Source organism: Periplaneta americana, chromosome 8 (genome assembly GCF_040183065.1).
Source record: "Periplaneta americana isolate PAMFEO1 chromosome 8, P.americana_PAMFEO1_priV1, whole genome shotgun sequence".
In the NCBI taxonomy this organism is placed as follows: domain Eukaryota; kingdom Metazoa; phylum Arthropoda; class Insecta; order Blattodea; family Blattidae; genus Periplaneta; species Periplaneta americana.
The window spans coordinates 133,801-156,681 of record NC_091124.1 but is presented as its reverse complement, the minus strand read 5'-3'; the positions used below and the strand labels follow the sequence as shown (position 1 = coordinate 156,681).

General features: G+C 36.1%; 1 protein-coding gene across 4 annotated transcripts in view; it reads left to right on the top strand.

Annotated features, from left to right (window-relative positions):
• The window catches only part of LOC138704391 (uncharacterized), a 73,133-nt gene that overhangs the window by 26,386 nt on the left and 23,866 nt on the right, over positions 1-22,881 (top strand). For 3 of the 4 annotated variants that reach the window (XM_069832219.1, XM_069832221.1, XM_069832220.1), the window contains exons 11-20: positions 142-240; positions 5,466-5,606; positions 6,124-6,258; positions 8,036-8,166; positions 9,802-10,024; positions 10,820-10,890; positions 11,588-11,792; positions 16,195-16,313; positions 18,065-18,245; positions 21,807-22,115. In XM_069832219.1, the coding sequence (XP_069688320.1) occupies positions 142-240; positions 5,466-5,606; positions 6,124-6,258; positions 8,036-8,166; positions 9,802-10,024; positions 10,820-10,890; positions 11,588-11,792; positions 16,195-16,313; positions 18,065-18,245; positions 21,807-22,115 (1,614 nt within the window). The remainder of the gene's footprint in view (positions 1-141; positions 241-5,465; positions 5,607-6,123; positions 6,259-8,035; positions 8,167-9,801; positions 10,025-10,819; positions 10,891-11,587; positions 11,793-16,194; positions 16,314-18,064; positions 18,246-21,806; positions 22,116-22,881) is intronic. The other variant, XM_069832223.1, reaches the window with a different exon arrangement.

The window sequence follows — 22,881 nt, the reverse complement described above, 5'->3', positions numbered from 1 at the left end:
CTGCTAGTTCTCTGAACACCCAAAGTATTGTAATTACGACTGGCCATATTCTCGGAATGTGCATGGACACTCGAAACGTAGAGTTGCCGACCTCTATCTTATAGGCTTACTAATAATAAAATTATGGATTTTATTTTTCAGCGGCCATCGAGAAGAAATGCATGCACGGTGGAAAGTTCGACAAAGAGCATGGACAGTGCATCTGCCCCGCTGGATTTGTAGGAGAGTTGTGTGAGAAAGGTAAGCATTTGTTTTTTAATCAGATTGCTTCAGTCTTAAAGAATTCGACGCGTATTCATGGCTTAAAAGATTTCAACGAAATTTCGATATCCTCACACACCACACACAGAAGGAAAAACGTATTCAAATAATTGAAAATAAGCTGAAAATTGTAACGCTCCACTCTAGAGACACGATTGGTCACTGCGAAAGTTAAATACTTAATATGTAACAGCTGCGTTAAATACACAACACTGCTTATTGGATAATTAACAATAAGTATGTCAATCATAACAACTTCATAAAATACCAGATGAAACTATGAAGTAATTACATAATTAAATAAGTTGTGTCCAGGAGCATCCATTTTTCCTGGAAGGATGATTCGTTGAAACTTGCTTCTTAATTGGAAGTGTATTTAAATACTACAATTTTGATCCAGGGAGCATACATGTGGTGCAAGGACAATTCCTTTAACATGTTTCTTAATTGCTATTGTATCCAAATAATTAAAATGCGATTATTTGGTCCAGGGAGCATCAGTTCTTGGTGCAACGATAATTCCTTCAACATGTTTCTAAATTAGTCTTGAATGCATTCTTTAACATATCACTCCAAAGCAATGTAAAAATAACGTGGATTGTGTACGAAGATAATTATTTTTGTTGGCCTCATTATTCTTCATTATTTACGTAAATAAAGCAAATGAAAATTAATCTGGCACATAAACATTAATAAAAAATTGTGTACCTTACGGAATAATTAATACTTAATATGTGCCTCGTGTATATTTTTAAAGTTATTCCATCTCTCACTTTCATTCACTAACTCCACGCAAATCAGACATAGATCCGTTTGTGGTGTGGGAGGATATCGGAGTTGCAATAAGACATATTTTTATGGTGTTCACTTGACATACATAGTGAATTCCTTTTCTGAAATGTGGTTAGTTATTAAATAGGAATTTTTCGCTGTCATTGATAGAGGAATATTAATTAGAGATGCTGTAGGAATGGTGAAAATTTGTTTCCGAACGAAATCTTTCTTTCGCCACCAAGAGTCGTCTGTCTGGTGTCTGTCAACAAGTGTCTCTGTCATTCTGTCCGTGATGAGTAAGTGTATAAGTCATATTCGAATCACACGACAGACTGCCCAAGTAAACTCCCACAAATTACGAACTTTATTACGAAAAAATGCAACATTCAACGGTGAGTCAGTCAGCAGAAAAGAGTAACTAAAGTGTGAAAAATAAGATCCACGACAGCCTCCCTGATTCCACATTTAGAAATTCCCGAAAATGAGGAAACTGTATTTTGTCAAAACCATAATGTATGAGTCTAATCTTATACCTGTATACGTAAATTCAGATACTAGTTCTTTTATTTTTCCATATATTTCAATTTTAATAGCTTTATTTCCCTTTTATCAATCAATCAATCAATCAATCAATCAATCAATCAATCAATCAATCAATCTTCTTAATGTATCCAGCTGTTTGCTGACAACATAAAGTCCACTGTAGTCCATTGTAGTCTTTTCAGTTCTTGTTTTTCATGAGAAATGAGGGGTATTTTGATTGGTGTTCATTATAGATGCCTGTTGCTAGTAGCCAGAATTGAAGTGTAATGAATATATACTGCAGAGCTGTGTCTTCTGCAACTGGTACTGATGGTTTTAATTTTCTTCTTTTGTGGTTTATGGATGGACAGTATAGAAGAATGTGTTCCAGATTTTCATCATGATTATTATATCATGGACAAGTAGGAATATCAGAAAGGTGAAATCGGTGTAGGTACAATTGTGTGACAAATTTCCCTTTTATAGCAATCGTGGAATGTCTCTGTGTAGATAGGCCTATTTCGTTGTTTTTTTTTTTTTAACGGTTTGAAAATATGTATAAAATATAAAAATTGGAATGAAATAAATAAACATCTGTTCCAGGTGAAATTCAATTTTAGATTAATAAAGTAAATTTCAGAATAGGTCATATGTAAGTAAGATTTTTTAATTGTAATTCAGAAAATATCAATAAGTGAAATCCAGAAAGCGTTGAACTTTTTCACTGCTGACGTATTATAATATGCACTCACCTAAACGAAAATACCTACCTACTTAGTTGTCATGACTACCAAACAAATGACCTTTTCAAAATTTCAATTGCACAGTCTGAATAATATAATCTGAATTACAATTGATTGATGTTTTCTTAATCACATCTGACGCTTTTTGAATTACAATTGACGTTTTCTGAAATGGAATTAATAGTTTTCTGGATTTTAGTTGCAATCTGAATTACATGTGAACTACTCTGAAATTCACTAATTAATCTGAAATACAATTGACGCTTTCTGAATGACTAAATTGATCTTTCCTGGATTACAACTCGAAAATGTGTAGTAGACATTCTTCAGAAGAGAAAGATAAGATAGTGGAATATACCTACGAAATACAGTTAATGTACAGAATGTGGCAGGAACAATGACACATTTTAAATTGCGCGCCATTATTGGACACGGTTTCCTAGAGAGTTGGTACCAGTGTGTAGTGCAGTTCAAAGTAGTGTTGCCAACACAGTGGTTTTCCCACTAAATCTAGTTTTTTTTCTCTCTGTGGGGAAAAATTTATTGAACTGTGTGGAGTGGCAAATCTAGTTTTTTCCGCTCTCAGGTCAGTGGGAATCTGTTTTTTCTTTAAACAACTAATATAACTACAACGTCTTTGGTTAAGACTGCAGTGAGACAGTGTGGTAAATGTTGCCATGATTTTGACTTGCTGAACACATTGTTAAAAAAAATCGAAACAATGAAAACATACCGTACAAACCCGAAAGTGCAGATGCAACTTCCACAACTACGGCTGAAATTGAAGAAAAAGATGATGATTATTATGTAGAATCTCTTCTTATGTAGTTTTGATTATTTCTTATCAATTATTTATAGCCTATTATTACTATTTTTTAAGTATGTAATCCTAGATCTAAAAATATTGTGGGTTTGTGCTATATTTAGTGGTTTTTTAAAGTGAATAGTGTATTTCTGCAAACTGGAGTTGGCGACACTGGTTCAAAGCCAGGCAGCAGTGTTGCCAACTGGACGGAAATTCCGTAGATCAACGCAGCATATCAACTTCAGAAATAGAGGCAGGTGATGTGGACGAATTATTATTTCAATCAAGATTGGTAAGTAAGGTGTATTAAAATTTGCTTTTTATTTGTATATAGATATGAGTGGGTATGTTTTCTTTATTTTGACGGATTCTGACGGATTTTCAGGTGTCAGACTGAGGGAGATACAATTTATGTGTTGGCGACACTGCCAGGCAGTGTGGAGAACAGATCACAAACGTGCGGAGCGTAGGTCAAACGAATATCGTGCGTTTGTAACTGAGAGGATAAAACGAATTTGTAATTGAAACGTTTTTAAAACGTGGCGATCGTGTGATACGAACGCAGCGTTTTTCGGCAACATTTTGACATTGGCTGGAATGATAAAGTTCCGTGCCAGAAGTCGATTACGAGATGGGTCCAGCAGTTCAGAGCAACCCAGCATCTGTAGCAAACAAGAAGTCCCTGGTAGGCCACTTACGGTTCGCATCCCGGACAACACTGCGAGAGTAACAGCTGCTTTAGAGCGAAGTCCAACGCGATCAGTTCGTCGGCATTCGCAAGTCCTCAACATCTCGAACACAAGTGTGCGACGGATGTTTCATCTGGATATGAAGTTCCATCCCTACAAACTCCAAGTGGTGCAACAGTTATTGCACAGGGACCTGCAGCCACGTCAAACTTCTGTCTGGAGATGATCAACACTCAATCCGATTTTCTCAACAAGTTCATGATGTTTGACGAGACCCATTTTCACTTATCGGGGTATGTGAACAAGCAAAACTGTAGGTACTGGGCGCCTACCAATCCTAATCACATTCACGAAAGATCTCTTCATAACGCAAAGGTACTGTGTGGTGTGGCGTGTCTGTGCAGGATATTCTTGGTCCATAGAATGACGCAGGTGACGGTGTCACTGTAATATCAGATCTATATGTTATGTTTCAACAGTTTGTAATGCAGGAAATGCGCCGTAAAAATATCCATATGCAGTCGTGGTTCCAACAGGACAGTGCAACGGCTCGCACAGTCAGAACCTCCATGACAGCATCTTGTTTCCCGCTTTGGTGTTGCCAACTGGCCAGCCCGTTCGCCTGATTTATCGGCTTGTGATTATTGGTCAATCTGCATTTTCCTATTGCCACTTCCAACGAACTCCTAACGTTTATCACTGGGATTGTGGCGCTGGAAATCAATTTAGAACACTTTTATCACAGCCGCGACACATTTCTATTTTTATCGTACAATATATATGCAATTATCACTACAATGACACAATAACACAGAATCAACTTAGGAAACGTAATTAACAGAGTCGCAGTTTCACTTCACTTCCACTAGATGACTCTGACTTCCAGCAGATAGGTGTAGCAGGGATGCCAATATCGGCAAACGAAATGAAACTGTGAGGAATGTTACAACAGGTGTGTAGTACGTTAGGTTAGGTTTGGTTTGGTTTGGTTAGGGGTGTAAGATTATATGAATGGTTACCACAGTTGGCGACACTGCAATCATTCTCCCACTCCACCTCAAATTACGTCACAAGGACGAAATATGGCCGCCTTCTTCCTTCAAGTACGACGATTTTCCTATATAAGTAAGGAAACTATTTAAGGCGGGTTGGCTGGGACCACAGCTCTCCCAGTGATCACATCGAGTTTCTACTGCTCCACACTACAAAACTAAGATATTTTCAGTGTTTGTTTTTAATTCCCTATACTGGCAATACCAAATTCAAGATTCACCATTATTTTCTTCGGTGATTCCTGAAATTCAAAGTGTACGCTAACAGGCCAACAACTATTCAGGACTTGAAAAACAACATTCACGCCGAAATCGAGGCCATAACAGGGTCACTCTTCGTAAGGTTATGACGAGTCTGTGTGTTCGTGCAGAAGATTGCATCGCCAACAATGGTGGACACCAGAAGGACATAATTTACAAAAAGTGACGTGTGCGATCAATTGTATGAAGTGTTCTTTGGAACAGTGCATACTAATAATGTGTAGTTGTATTTCTTCATGCTTAAATAAAATGTGTAAAATGGGTCATTGTTTCAAACAAAATGTTTCGATGATGTAGCGTTGCAAAATGCTTAGTGTTGTCCCACCGAATGATGGTGGCCAGTGTTACGTGTGCACAGGCTGCGGACCCAACAGCTACGGGGACGACTGCGGGGGGATGTGCTCCTGGTCGCAGAGGGGCTGCAGGGATCTGGTCATGTGCCGCCCCCTCCTGGGCTGCTCTTGTGCTGCAGGCTTCACAGGCTTCCTCTGCAATGTCCGTGAGTGTTCGTCACACTGATGATGATTATTACATAATAGTGGAAACAATGACTGGCATGAATTTACCTCTTTTCTTCAACATTGTTCTTCATTCATTTCAGTTCCTTTGTTTTCCATTTTTTTCTTGTACATCTCCTAGTCCCCTTCGCTATCTTCTAACTTCTCAGCTTTATTCTTTCTCTTTTACACGTAATTGCCATCATTTTTCTCTTCCATTTCTCTTCTTCTTTTCTTCTCCTTGTTTTTCCTTTCCACCTTTTGTCTTCTATTCGTCTTCCTTAATTTCTTCTCATTTTACTCTTATTCTTTTTGCTTCCTCTTCCTTCTCTTCTTATTTCCTCGTTTGTCTTCTCTTGCTTTACATTCTTGTATTGCTGGCTTCCCTGTTTGCGTACATTTATTATATTTTTATTCTCTGTCCTTCAGTTCTCCCCCTTTTACTTCTAATTATAATTTTTCTTTTTCCATCACTTTTCTTGTTTTGTATGCTGTGCAGTCAACTGTTTCTTTGCACAGCATGCAGCAGCGGCAACTACGGGCCGGACTGTGGCTACAACTGCGGTGCTTGCCACCGCACAGTGTGCGACCTCTACACCGGGACCTGCCTGCACGGCTGCGACGCTGGCTTCTACCCCCCGCTGTGCCAGCAAAGTGAGTTGTCAGAATCTGAAGATCTGGAGAAACACATCGAATGGGTGGAGAATGGAGTTGAATGATTAGTCCACCACTGTGGAGTAACGGTTAGCATGTCTGATCGTGAAATGAGTTGGCCCGGGTTCAAATCCTGGTTGGGACAAGTTATCCGGTTGAGGTTTTTCTGGGGTTTTCCTCTACTTGTTAAGAGCAAATGCTGGGTAACTTTGTGGTTATATGAGTGAACTGACTATGAAATTAGTTAATTATTTAATGAATGAGTGAAGTGAATGGATGAATAAATGAACAGATAACTTAATATGTCAGTATATGAGTGAACTGACTATGAAATTAGTTAATTATTTAATGAATGAGTGAGTGAAACAAATGAATGAATAGTTCAATACAAATGTGAAGTAAATACTTTCTGGCTTTTAAGGAACCCGGAGGTTCATTGCCGCCCTCACATAAGCCCGCCATCGGTCCCTATCCTGAGCAAGATTAATCCAGTCTCTATCATCATATCCCACCTCCCTCAAATCCATTTTAATATTATCCTCCCATCTACATCTCGGCCTCACTAAAGGTCTTTTTCCCTCCGGCCTCCCAACTAACACTCTATATGCATTCCTGGATTCGCCCATACGTGCTACATGCCCTGCCCATCTCAAACGTCTGGATTTAATGTTCCTAATTATGTCAGGTGAAGAATACAATGCGTGCAGTTCTGTGTTGTGTAACTTTCTCCATTCTCCTGTAACTTCATCCCTCTTAGCCCCAAATATTTTCCTAAGCACCTTATTCTCAAACACCCTTAACCTATGTTCCTCTCTCAAAGTGACAGTCCAAGTTTCACAACCATACAGAACAACCGGTAATATAACTGTTTTATAAATTCTAACTTTCAGATTTTTTGACAGCAGACTGGATAATAAAAGCTTCTCAACCGAATAATAAGAGGTATTTGCCATATTTATTTTGTGTTTAATTTCCTCCCGAGTATCATTTATATTTGTTACTGTTGCTCCAAGATATTTGAACTTCTCCATCGCTTCAAAAGATAAATTTCCAATTTTTGTAATTCCATTTCGTACAATATTCTCGTCACGAGACATAATCATATACTTTGTCTTTTCGGGATTTACTTCCAAACCTATCTCTTTACTTGCTTCAAGTAAAATTCCCGTGTTTTCCCTAATCGTTTGTGGATTTTCTCCTAACATATTCACGTCATCCGCATAGACAAGCAGCTGATGTAACCCGTTCAATTCCAAACCCTCTCTGTTATCCTGGACTTTCCTAATGGCATACTCTAGAGCGAAGTTAAAAAGTAAAGGTGATAGTGCATCTCCTTGCTTTAGCCCACAGTGAATTGACTCTGCTATACGAACTCTGCTGTACGTTTCACTGAGACACATTTTAATTAATCGAACTAGTTTCTTGGGAATACCAAATTCAATAAGAATATCATATAAAACTTCTCTCTTAGCAGATGTGAAGTAAATGCATTCTTTAATTACTGAATAAATGAGTGAAGCTAATAGATGAATGGACGGATGAAAGAGTAAATACATTAGTAAAATTGAGACGATGAATAAGTGAATGTACTGTGGATGAAAGGATGAATGTGTGTGTGAATAAGAGAGGGGGTGTGGAAAGTTAGGATGGAAGAGTAAATTAGTGAATGAATGTGAACGTAGAATGTAAATATGCTAGCGAAATTTATGTTAGAATATTTTGCCAGTGTTTGTAGCACCTTGCCAGTGTAGTGTTATCTATCCCTCCTCTCTCGCAGCATACAAGCACGTGTCCACCGCGCCCTCTGTTGCTGTGGTGGGCTACTCGGAGTTAACGGTGGTGGCGGACGTGGGCACCACCAACCTCAAGGGCCTCGGAGTCCCGCTCTTCTACAAAGTGCAGTACAAGGTACTCGCATTTCACCACTTGGCTCATCACGTACAGAGTGTGTAATACTTCTGCAATAAGCTTGCAATGGAAACCTTTCAGGAACACATTTCATATCCTACGAAGTGACACAAGCAATCACTATATTAAGGGAAGATTTGTCATATTATCCCCAGTCATATAGTTATAGATTCTTGTCCACACCTGTGGAGTAACAGTCAGCGTGTCTGGCCGCGAAACCAGGTGGCCCGGGTTCGAATCCCGGCCGGGGCAAGTTACCTGGTTGAGGTTTTTTCTGGGGTTTTCCCTCAATCCAATACGAGCAAATGCTGGGTAACTATCGGTGCTGGACCCCGGACTCATTTCACCGGCATTATCACCTTCATATCATTCAGACGCTAAATAACCTAGATGCTGATACAACGTCGTAAAATAACCAAATAAAATGAAAAATATAGATTCTTTTCTTTTCCTTAGGGTCGAATTCATAGTCGTCACTTATAAAATGAGGAAACACTTAAGTAATGAGCATTTCCTTAGCACTTATTTCAGATCGTATTGCAGAGACGCTACTCATTCATATGCCCTGAGCATTCCCTTGACATTGAAAGAAATATGGCAACATGGCTAGACGTGAGTGCTTTCCAACATTCAATTGTTTTCCAGCACCTTCAAATTGTTAAATCGGCATTATTGTCGTACACAAATACAGAAGTAAATATTATAGAGCTAAAAATTATACAAGATGTCCAGAAAGCATTTTACAGAAAAGAAAGAAGTGAGCTAAGATAACTAGTTATGAAATATGGAGATATCATCGAAAGTAAGAAAAAAAATTGATAATTGTTCTCTACAAAGAAGAAATGACAATGAACAAAATTGCAGTTGAGTTTAATGCAAACTCCGGAAATATTCCTGTAAGTAAATCATTTTAATTTATTTTTCAGTTATTTTTATGCTAAACAAAGTGGAAATGATATAATTACGCAAATTTTAACAGCTTATTCCTTGGGTAGAATACAAACAAAAATGCAAATGACATTTTGTTGGGACGTGAATACTTTTCGAAAAAAAAATGCCTCTTAAATCTACCTGAAATGCTGCTGTAGCATAAAATCTCAAAGCAACCAGTACTTTCAGCAGTGGCGAAATCGGTAAGCCTCATGGTTGTATTGTGAATTGAAATGAGAGACACCAGAATATTCACAACAGTGTTCTTGTCGAAACGGTATCTCCTCTTAAATTGTTGATCATTATACATCTCTAAAGGGTTTTCCATATCTCTGATATATCTTCTGCTTGCCGAAACTCATTTTCATTTTAATTACAGAACTCAATAAATTAAATTAAATCATAATCATCATCTATTGTATATCGAATCAGCTGATTACAATGCATATGAGGAAACACTTGAGTAAGCTGACAAGCTGCCTTATTTGAATAAGTGTTCACTTCAGTGGGATTTATGAATTGGAAATTATTATAAGCAACTGCTTAAGTGTTTCCTTATGATAAGTGTTGACTATGAATTCGGCCCTTAGTCTCAAATATTGCAAGTTGTAATTCTCTACGTGCTGGCAATGTCACAGTGACTTGTGTACTTCTTGTAAATAAACCGCCGGGTGGGTTGTAAGTGGTTTGCAGTACAGTTTACAGTTTGTGGCATTTGGACAGGAGGTGGACGACTGCGACTCGTGGACAGACACAGAGAAGCACATAATGTTGCCACCCTTGAGTTCGTCCATTCCCGTGAGGGCCAAGCTGACAGGTCTGAAGCCCGGCACAAACTACCGGATAAGAATTGTCATCATTGACCAAGACGGAAGCAGCTTCCAGGGCTTCCAAGTGCCCTCTGTCACCTCCCAGACAATGTGCGAAGGTTTGTAATGCAGTGTTTCATTATGAGCAAATTTACAATGCTTCACAGGAGCAAAGAGTTTCGTATACCGATACTACCTCATTTCTCTTCAATTGTTAAAGATTCTAGCTTGAAAGAAAAAGCGACATGGGGATTAAAAGAATTCCATTGATTGCGTGAAATGTCTGTACTCGAAATAAAGTGTGAAGATACAATATTGTACTTTCTTCAACACTGTATTTTGATATTACTATATACAGGATGTCTAAAATATGGTCCGACAAATTAATTGTGGTAGCAGCCACAGTGTAAAGAAATATGCTAGCCTGGCATATTCTGTTTCTTTTGTCAGTCCTTTATGGCAGTGAAAGTGATTGCCACAGTCAAAAGGACCTCCAATAAGATCAGTTTCATTGTTTCATTTTTGCGAATCAGACCAGATGTGGTCTGTAAGAGTAAGGAATTTTTCGTCATCTCTTGAGGGTTTCGTGTTCTGAATGAAACAATAAAGGACAAAACAATTTAGAACATTAGCTGTCACTAGTACGTAATGTAATAGCTGCTATTATATTAAGTATTAGTGAAAGCCAATTAATATTATAATGAATTATTATTGCCAATGCATTTCTCCTAACCTAATGATAGGTCCCTCATTTAGTTCGTGTCTTCAGCCAGTTCTTCAAGGTAGCTTTTACTAAACTTGATTTGTGTTTCATGATAATAACACAGCACGTAAAAAACATGCGATCCTTCCCATAGAGACATAAGGCTAAAATATTTTGCATTATATTAAATTTATGGAAGCAATTTTTACAGTTCCAGATGCTGTTCCAAATAATCTGCGTACTACAAACATCACATCCACTGGATTCCAAGTTCATTGGGAGGTAAAATTTAATGAAACAACATAATTTCTGATATTAAGTAAAGACTGCTTAAGGAAGTGAATATTGTATTAACACGGTGTCTTCCATGGGACTTCAGCATTTTGGAAGTTTCGTATTTTTATATTTCAGGTTATATAGCTGTGGCTCTGGAAGTAACAGAAGCACGAACTCACAAAATTTAGTTTGTCATATAGTGCCATTGTAGAAACAATTAATTGTTATATAGTTTTAGAAATGATTGACAGTTCTTGTATCAGAAGACAAAACGAATTTCATTTTATGGTTGATTCATATATCGTATTTTATGCTCCTGAATTGTAGAGATGAATAGTTGCATATAGACCTACATTTCGATATTCAAAAGAAATAAATCATAAAGCTGTATGCAAACTGGAACATTCATCTCACCATATCTCAAAATGGAGATTTTGGTCTTACTTCCTTCTGGTTTTTGAGGTGGGAGTTGTAGTACCATTTTATAACTAATTGATTGTTGTAGGTTATAGTATCATTTTAGAAATAATTGATTTTTGTAGTGCCATTGTAGAATTAATTGATTATTGTATAATGTCGTACCATTAGACCTTTTGGATTGGCCCGATTGTCCGATAATGGAAAATGTTTTCATTAATTGATTACAAGCGAGTGTAAGTTATACTTGAGCTGCTTGTATATTGTGATTTTGTTCCTCTTGCAGTTCATTGGTCAGAATGAAACCTGGTGTCCCGCAGGAGAATTTGAGTTGCAGATCAAGGAGGACTGGCGGTGGCGATCATACTCCGTGGGAAAAGCACTCAGTGCTGATGTCACGGACCTGCTGCCGGGACTCAGCTACCAAGTCAGGGTCCGTGCTAACACCACTGAGTTCTCGGAGCCTCTGAGTGTCACCACCGCAGCAGGAGGTACAGCTTGGATTTTGTTTCAAAACTGAGGATCTGGCATCAGCACCAAATCCAGGAGTTCACATTGTTTATATTACAGAGAATTCATGGTCCTTGTCCCCAAAAAATGAGCAACATGCATGGGTTTTCATTTTAAGTCGGAAGTGTGTTCCTTTAATGAGAAATGTGCGGTACCGGTATTTCTTGCTTAATACTACATATCTGTTCTCTTGCCATTCTTACTAAAAAGCGGAGATAAACAAAAGCTGTTAAGTTATAGCTAATGCATTCCTTCCTAAGATTCCGTTTTCTATTGGGCTTTGCATTCACATGCTGTCGACGTAGTGTAAGCTATTGCAGTAAATTAAAGTATTATTAGTTTCATTTTTTGGTGATACCGATAAGCTTTTATATTTAACTATAGCAATTTTATTTTCCACCTTTGCTTATCTTAATGTTATTAGTTTACATTAACGTTTTCGATACTCTTATTGTATCATCTTCAGATGTTAGGATGTTATGTCAACATATGTGGTGAAAACCTAGCCTCATATTGTGTTGTGGGTTATTGAAATGCATAGAACACAATATGATGCTAGGTTTTCACCACATATGTTGACATAACATCCTAACATCTGAAGATGATACAATAAGAGTATCGAAAACGTTAATGTAAACTAATAACCAGGGAACGGATTTATATGGACTAAAAATATATGAAATATGTAAATATATATGTAGTTATTTTTACCAAAATATGGAATTAAATATGGATTTTTACCAAAATATGGAATTAAATATGGACTTAAAATTATAAAAAAATGACTATGTACGTTAAATATTGGTACATTTTAATCAAACTAAACAAAAAATATAATGGACGTACCTTATCTTCCAATGTAGTTTCAACAAAACACAATTTTTATTGTCTGTTACCATAACAATAGGTTACAAACATTTCTTTCAAGTGCTGAAAAGTGAATCTTCTTCTATTGTCTCTGAGGATAGATTTATACTGACTAAAAGAGCGTTCGACGTCACAAGAAGTAACTGGTACATAATTCAATTTCACAATGTCTGCTGGGGATAAGTCCAAGTTAATCTTCACTGTTGATTCACCACTCATCATAGCAACAACCTTTTGTAGTTCTTCATATCCAGGGTTTTTTGAAAGTACAGTGTCCACCTTAGCTCTTACTGCATCTGCAACTTTACCTCTACCACGATTCAGTTGTTCCACAGTACTATTTATAATTTCAAAACTTTCAGATAGTGAAAGGTGCCTATTTTGGAGACTTTTGAGCGTTTTTATGATGCATGAAAATGTATGCTGAATGTGAGCTAAGTCATTCTTCACACTTATGTCACAGGTAACTGTTTTCGCAGTATCAATTGAGACTGCATCTTCAGAGTCCAATGCAAGGAGAACATTGTTAATAGAGTCTATATGTTCGGCATAATATTCAACTGCTTCTAGCCATGTACCCCATCTAGTTAAAATTGGCTTTGGTGGCAATGAAATTTCAGGGTACATTTCTTTCAACACGTTAACTCTACTGGGAGCTTTGAGAAATACTTTTTTCACTGATGAAATCAACAAATCTACTTTAGGGAAATTGTCTCTGACCACTTCTGCCACACGATGAAATGCATGCGCCACACAAGTAAAATGAGTCAATTTAGGATATACAACAGATAATGCTTGTCCAGCTTTGACCATATAAGGGGCAGCATCGCTAATAAAGAATAACACATTATCGTACATAATACCCTTTGGCCACAGGATACCCATAGCTTCGTTGAACAGTTTAACTATAGTTTTGTTATTGCACTTTTCTAGAACATCACAATGTAAAAGAATTCGTTCAGAATATTGTTCACTTAACAAACCGATAACTACATTACCAACAAGTCTACCTTCTTTGTCGGGAGTCTCATCAATGGAAACCCAAATTGAACTATCTTTAATTTCATCTCTTATCTTCTGTATTGTCTCATCGTAGATGGATGGAGCATACGTCTTCCTAAGTGTTGACTCATCCGGGATTGTATGTTGAGTATATTTTTCAAGGAATTCCCTGAAGACCTTATTCTTTAGTTTGTAGAGAGGAATATCAGCAGAGATGAGAGAACGGCACAGGTCGATGTTAAACTCAGATCTTACATTCGATGTTGTTGGTTGTGTTAAAAACAATTGTCTCTGCTTGGAATTTAGTTGTTTGTTGGCCTGATGTTTACTAGTTGTAATGTGTTGTTGCACCAGGAACTTTTGTGTAGATGATACTGCACACTGACACAAATTACAAAATAATATTTTATTGTCAGTTGATAAACCATCTTCTTTAAATTCTGAAATGTAACTTGTTAGTTTTGATTTTAAATTGACTGAATGACGTACTTTTGGCATATTTACCGTCTTTATAGTATGATTTACAAAACTGAACCTATGTGTACTCTGACTGGCATTTAACTGTTGAGCTGCACAACTGAAGTCTGTTAAAAATTTTAAATTAAATTAATACAGTTTTGTAACTTACTTTCCCATTGTTGATAGGACTGCTAATTTTCAAATAACTCTGATGTTAAAGGGATTACTGAACATGTGTTTAAATCTCTATTGTTGAAATGTATTTTTAAAAGTTAATGGAATTTTGTTTTGTTTTATTGTTAAACCTAATATAATATGGACTGTTTTATATGAAATATGGAAAATATATGGAAATTAACGAAAATATGTACTAAACTCTAAAATATGGAAAAATATGGAAAATAAAAGTAGGATTTTTCAACCCTACACATTGTGAAACATAAAGATAATGCAAAATATAAATTATATTAGCTTTATAAGTAAATATGTATTTACATATAAATCCTTCCCTGCTAATAACATTAAGATAAGCAAAGGTGGAAAATAAAATTGCTATAGTTAAAGTATTACGTTCCACTTCCCTGAATGTAGCTGTCAGGGGCGATTTCTCAGGGCATGCTATGGTTGCTGCGCAAGCTCAACATTTTCGTAGAATGTGTATTTCTCAAAATGGGATTACGTACATTAAAATTTATTTTGATTTTTGGAACATTGTATAGGCGTAATACCATCCGCAGGTTGCACACCGCAAGTATCGCAACGCTTGCTCGTTTCCCGGAGCTACAGGAAAGACGTAGAAATAGCGAGAATATGATGCGCACGCAAGTGCCTTCCTCCTTGGTCCGTCCTAGGTGCACATGCTTCTGTTATGTGTTGTTTGAAGCTCTGGTCCGAGAGCTACACCAACGACTATTTAACGTTACACAGACAGCGGGAATGTGCTGTGCAATGTAATTGTATGAGCGGAATGCATGTGTTAGCTGCTGCATGTGTTATTAATTCTTAAACATTAATTTGAAGTATTGCAATGAGTTCGGAATTGTGTGTCATTGAAACCTTATTATTAAATCCATTTTCCCGAAGGACTATTCAAGAGAAGACAGACATTATAGAGAATATGTGCGCTCGTTCAGTGCAGCTCAATACAGCAATATGCATTGGTTGGCAGGGTCGAAAAAAACTAAATGAACTGTTTTGTTGGCCATGTTTGTTATATTATATCGAACTTCTACATCTGATAAGCGAATATGATCCATGACTCATAATGATTTCATAATTATAAAATACTGTAAATTATTTAGGCTATGTGGGTCTGATTATTTAATTACGAATTATTATATCCTCCCACCTTCCCCTATGAATAAAAGAGCAAGCCTAACTTTGTGACTAGCATTCGCCGCTGGTAGCTGTTATTGAGCATTTTCAAGCAGGCCTGAATTCTCCCTTCGTCTTTTTCAACTGTGAAATCCACGTTCAGACTTTGAAAGCAAACTTCTTAATTGACCATTGTACATTTCACTAAAATACACTGAAAATTTGCATACTTAGTTTTAACAGGTCATCAACAAATCTCAAATGACACCAGAATATACCTGGCATGCTTATAATTTTTGCACTAAATCAGTATTGCACAATTAATGAAACAGTTTCACGGTACGTGAAGCTTAGTAATAGAATTAACCTTCATTTTAACTCCTGTAGTATCATTAGTCATGACTTGAGAGTATTTCTCAGAGAACTTATAAAACACATTTAATATAACTTTCTTCTCATATTATTACCATAGTCTAGCATATACAGTCACGAAGCTTGAGTTTTGACGGTGCTAGGAACAATTGACTGTGCCGGTACTATTTTGCATTGTCTGTAATGAGGCGATATTAGCAATCCTAGTGGTTAGCAACTATCTGTGCATGCATATTTACTATGTATTGAGCTTCGTGACTGTATGTACTAGACTGTGATATTACCACTATTATATTCTTATTATAAGTTTTGTAGTAGATGATTTCTCACAGTCTGTAATAAGCATAACATTCTTTCTGTACTTCGCAGCTCCACTCAAAGTACAAGACCTGCGTGTGACCTCCAGCAGCAGCAGTGAGTTGGAGGTGGCGTGGAGGGAGCCTCCGTCCACTTCAAACTCAGTCATAAGTTATTACGTCACTTATGAGGTAACTAAAGACGATGTCTAACCACATACACAGACAGAATTTATATTCAAGTTCCATAAAGCACTAGTTCACTTGATTTGATAATAATTCTTACTTACTTACTGGCTTTTAAGGAACCTGGAGGTTCATTGCCGCACTCACATAAGCCCGCCATTGGTCCCTATCCTGAGCAAGATTAATCCATTCTCTATCATCATATCCCACCTCCCTCAAATCCATTTTAATATTATCTTCCCATCTACGTCTCGGCCTCCCCAAAGGTCTTTTTCCCTCCGACCTTCCAACTAACACTCTATATGCATTTCTAGATTCGCCCATATGTGCTACATGCCCTGCCCATCTCATACGTCTGGATTTAATGTTCCTAATTATGTCAGGTGAAGAATACAATGCGTGCAGTTCTGTGTTGTGTAACTTTCTCCATTCTCCTGTAACTTCATCCCTCTTAGCCCCAAATATTTTCCTGAGCACCTTATTCTCAAACACCCTTAACCTATGTTCCTCTCTCAAAGTGAGAGTCCAAGTTTCACAACCATAAAGAACAACCGGTAATATAACTGTTTTATAAATTCTAACATTCAGATTTTTTGACAGCAGACTGGATGATAAAAGCTTCTCAACCGAATAATAACAGGCATTTCCCATATTTATTGTGTGTTTAATTTCCTCCCGAGTATCATTTATATTTGTTACTGTTGCTTCAAGATATTTGAACTTCTCCTCCTCTTCAAAAGATAAATTTCCAATTTTTATATTTCCATTTCGTACAATATTCTCGTCACGAGACATAATCATATATACTTTGTCTTTTCGGGATTTACTTCCAAACCTATCCCTTTACTTGCTTCAAGTAAAATTCCCGTGTTTTCCTTAATCGTTTGTGGATTTTCTCCTAACATATTCACGTCATCCGCATAGACAAGCAGCTGATGTAACCCATTCAATTCCAAACCCTCTCTGTTATCCTGGACTTTCCTAATGGCATACTCTAGAGCAAAGTTAAAAAGTAAAGGTGATAGTGCATCTCCTTGCTTTAGCCCACAGTGAATTGGAAACGTGTCTGACAGAAACTGACCTATATGAACTCTGCTGTACGTTTCACTGAGAATAATAATAATAATAATAATAATAATAATAATAATAATAATAATAATAATAATAATAATCATGATGATGATGATGATGATGATGATGATGATGATAATAGCAGTGGCAGCAGCAGCAGTAGTTACTGCTATTGTATCTCACACCCCAAGTCAGTTGGTTTATCTCGTCTGAGAGGTTTAGTTTCTATAGATTCCAAGAAAACAGTGCAGAGAAAAAAATATCTGACAGATTGATTTGTATTGGAAGCAAATTAGTAGGATTGCCATTAGTTTGCACTATTGTTACCGATATGAGTCCATCCACAATACCATGTTTCAAATATGCGCCAATCACTTCAGTGGAAGTATAACAATTTTTTCCTTGATGAACAGGCAGCTGACTATAACAATTGAGAACTTGGAACAACATCTCATTGTGGCATGTAACCAAGAGAAGTAAAGTACTGATATGTGATACAGAGGTGTATTAATTAGTCTATATTACAGCACTGCTTTGATGATTTTACTCTATATTTTCGTAATTTTAAATGCCAATTTTTATTATTTTAAATGCCTATTTCCTGAATTGTAAGTGTCTATTTGCCTGCCTATTTTAGCCAAAATATCTGAACTTCCGGGCTTTAGTTAGATAATATTTGACTGCAGTGTGTTCAACTCCTTGCGTGCCAAGAAAAGTGCAGCGACTCTGCTGGAGAAGTGGAAGTACGCAACACGTCTGTTGTGTTGGCAGGCCTGCTGGCAAATGCCAAGTACCGGGTCAGAGTTGTCGGCATGTCCGCAGCCAGGGGGGAGCTCGCTGAGGCAGTCAACGTCACCAGGCGGAAAGGTAAGACACCCCCATGTGTTCACTGATCCAATTTCTCTTTAAGCAAAGTAGAGAACAGAGAATTCTTATCTAGGCTATAATCTCCTGTTGCTACAGTTCCAGTGATAGAGTAAGGTTACTCGAAGTCCCTGTTTGCTAAGGTTGGGTCACTGGCTGAGAAAAAGTGTTTACTGAAGGATTCACTGGAAGTGGTGAATGGGAGAAGAGTTTGGAGCAGAAGAAGATATCAGATGATAGACGACATTAAGGTATATGGATCATATGAAGAGATATAGAGAAAGGCAGAAAATAGGGAAAATTGAAGAATGCCGGGTTTGCAGTGAAAGGCCAGTATTTGGGCAGAAAATTATAAATGAGTATAATTTTTATTAAATTAAAATTAAGTTAACTTTTTGTTAAACATTTATACGTTAAAAACATTTCACCGGACTGTTTTTCCAATTTCGTCTGATACTGAGCTCAACAGCAACTGTTTTTAACATGGCCCCTTTGTATAAAGATATAAATCACTGAAATAAAGAAGCATCAAAATAAGTTATTCATTTATTAGTTAATATGTCATCGCTATTATTGGAATTGCCTATATAGAGAACCGAAATCCTGGATGACTGATGGTTTCTTTTAGGAAATGCAGCAATGCACATAACCTCTTAAAATATAAAAAACAAACGAAAATAGATCCACCAAGATAATATGGGCTGTGCATTCCATTTGATGAATGTTGTAGCGGAAACATAACCAGGACCATGAAAGAACAAATGAAGCTCTCTACTGCAAAATGTTCAGTAGAGCCTGTCCAGTTTCCGCACGCTTTTACTGAATCACCCGGTATCTGAATATTTTTTATTCACTTATTTAGCAATGCTATATCAACTGATGATTTGGATTCATAAATCAATAAAAAACAAAATAAACAATTATACATATTGGAATGAAAGAATATTAGAAGTACAACTCCAAATAGGAAGAGGCAAACTAACTTTCTTTAGTCTTTATGCTCCAGAGGAAGGAAGAGTTGAAGAAACTGAATTGTTTTATGCCCAGTTGCAAGAAATTTTGAATAAAGTAAATAAAAATAATTACATATTATTAGCTGGAGATTTAAACGGTAGAATAGGCAACATCGAAATAAAAAATACCATAGGAAAATTTGGAGAACCTACCATAAACAATAATGGAGAAAAAGTAAGAGATTTTGTATTATGCAATGAAATGAAAATCATGAATTCATTTTACAACCATAAAGATATTCATATGTATACATGGTCAGCACGTGGCTCAAAATCTATCATAGATTATTTTATAGCAAATAGAAAATTATCCGAATTGTTTTTAGATGTCAAGGTCTTCAGAGGAAGTGACATTGGATCAGATCATTACCTTGTATTAGCAAAAGTGAGATATACACCAAGATGGCTACATTTAACAAAGATAAATTCCCCAAAAAAAGAATTAATACGTTACAAAATTAGATTAATCCATGACGACAGTGAACGCTGGCTTTATCAAAAAAGACTTGAACAAAAAATGTTAGAAATACCTGAAGATGAAGACATTCACAAAGAATGGGAAAATATTAAAACTCAAATATCACAGGCAGCCACGGAGAGCATCGGAAAATATAAGGCTTTCACACAAAAGAAAAAATTAAGATCATGGGATGATGAAATTAAGGAGATCATAAAAAAATAAAAATATAGCTTATAGAAAATACCTTCAAACAAAATCCGTTAATGATGAAATAGATTATAAACATAAAAGGGCGATAGCTAACAGAGAAATTAGAAAACGACAGGCAATCATGGAAAGAGTTTATATCTTTTTTAGAAACTGACATTTATAAAATGAAACCCAATACATATAAAGTTTTAAAATACATGAACAGAGACATAAAGGAATCCGCCAAGATAAACCCTTGCCCCAAAATAGAAACATTCCTAGACTTTTACAAAAACTTATGGAACAATCCTACTTTTGATTCAAAGTTCTGGGACACAAAAAACCCAGATGAACAATGCATTACCAAAGAAGAACTACAAGAAGCATTAAAGAAGACGAAAAATAGTAAATCACCTGGAGAAGATAACCTAAATTCAGAATTGTATAAATATGCAGGAGATCTATTTCAAGAAAGATTACTAAGATTTCTAAACAGAATATATCTGACTGCCACTTTACCGGAAGAATGGAAAAATAGTGTAATTATTCCCATATATAAAACAGGAGATAAACAAAATGTTGAAAACTATAGAGGGATTAGTATCCTCAACACATGTTATAAGATTTTAGTAGGATTTTAAATGAAAAATTAAAAAAACATGCTGAAACTTTCCTTCTGGAGTGTCAAAATGGCTTTAGAAAAGGAAGATCATGTGTAGATCCATTATTTAGTATGAAACTATTGTTAGAAAAAAGAAGAAAATTTAATTTAGAAACCCATATAGCTTTTATTGATTTTGTGAAAGCTTTTGATAAAGTCCGAAGAGACCTTTTATTCGACATATTACAAGAAAAAAATATTCCAAATTTGCTATTGCAAAATATAATAGAAATCTACACAGACAGCAAAATAAGTGTCAAAATAAATAACTGTATATCCGAAAGAAAATCAGTTAATAATGGAGTTCGACAAGGTTGTCCACTATCACCAACTTTATTTAATATTTATATAAATGAAATTATTTTAAAATGGAACCAAATCTACACATCAGGAATCAAAATAACCAGTGCTCTAACATTAAATACCTTACTCTATGCCGATGATCAAGTCATAATTTCCAATTCAGAGGATAATTTACAAAGAGGATTGTATACATTAAATAAAATATTAAAAGATTTTGGGATGGAAATTTCAGCACAAAAATCAAAAGTAATGGCATTTTTAGGACAAAACCCAGTCAGAAGTAAGATAATACACAATAACCATTGCCTCGAACAAGTGCAAAATTTCAATTATCTGGGTTGTGAAATATCTTATCAAAATGAAAAAGATGTGAACAAGAAAATTACCAAATTTACACAAATTCTAGGAATAATAAACAATGCATTAAAAGCTAAATTAGTACAAAAATCTACAAGAATAAAAATATATAATACACTAGCATTACCCACCCTTTTATACGGAAGCGAGATTTGGTCATTAAAAAAAAAAAGACGTGAACAGAATCAAAGCAACGGAAATGAAATTTTTGAGGAGGACAGCAGGATATACTCTTTTAGACCGAAAAAGGAATGAAGAAATTTTAGAACAATTAGAAGTAGAGTCAGTAGAAGAAAAAATCAGCAGATACAAATTCAATTGGCTAGATCATGTAAGAAGAATGGAAAATTCAAGAATCCCAAAAATTATGATGCAGTATAAACCTAGAGGACATCATTGACCAGGAAGACCTTTAAGAAGACTGCTAGATGGGGCCGAAACAGGTCTACAGAGGCCTAATTCGTGAAGGATGATGATGATATCAACTACGTTATTTAGCATTGTTATGGAATTGGTGATAGCGAGATGGTATTCGGCTAGATAAGTCCGACCAACTTGAAGGGGCTTTATGTCCATTGCAGAGCCAACCGTGGCACCAACCCCGAAGGCACTGGCAATGAGCAACAGGACGAACAGCAGTGTGACGGTGCACTGGGGCCCTCCGGTGGACTGCAGCGGCCTCAACGGCTTCTTGCTGGGCTACCGCTACGAGTTGCAGAGCCACAGCGAGCCGGAGGAGCAGCTGGGTGCGGGCTCCACCACAGACACGGCGGTCAGCTTCACGGGACTGCAGGCCAACACGGAGTACAGGCTGAAGGTGTTCGTGCTTACCTCCGAGGGCTGGAACAAGCAGGTGGCCCTGCACATAGTTGTCAAGACCCTGGCCAATGGTGAGCTACCAATGGGAATGAATGAATGGATAGATAGATAAATAAATAAATAACGTAACTAAGTAAGCTAAATAACTAAGTAACCAAGTAAGGAAATAAGTAACTAAGTAAGTAAATAAGTAACTAAGTGAATTAAATAACTAAGTAAGTTAAATAAGTAACTAAGTGAATTAAATAACTAAGTAAGGAAATAAGTAAGTAAATAAGTGAATTAAATAACTAAGTTAAATAAGTAACTAAGTGAATTAAATAACTAAGTAAATAAGTAACTAAGTAAGTAAATAAGTAACTAAGTGAATTAAATAACTAAGTAAGTAAATAAGTAACTAAGTTAAATAAGTAACTAAGTGAATTAAATAACTAAGTAAGTTAAATAAATAAGTAACTAAGTAAGGAAATAAGTAAATAAGTAAGTGAATTAAATAACTAAGTTAAATAAGTAACTAAGTGAATTAAGTAACTAAATAAGTTACGAAACTAAGTAAGTAGCCAAGTAAATAAGTAACAAAGTAAGTATCTAAGTAACTCGGTAAGTAACTAAGTAAGTCAGTAAATAAGTCAGTAAGTGAATGACTAGAGGAATAAATGAATAAATAAAAAAAAAATGAATAAATAAATGAATAAATAAATACATGCATAAATAAATATTTAAATAAATGGATAGTCGTATATTAAAATGAATGAATAAATACCTAAATAAATTAATAAGTAAGTAAATATATACATGAAGAAATAAATGATGAGTGAATATAAATAAATTAATAGA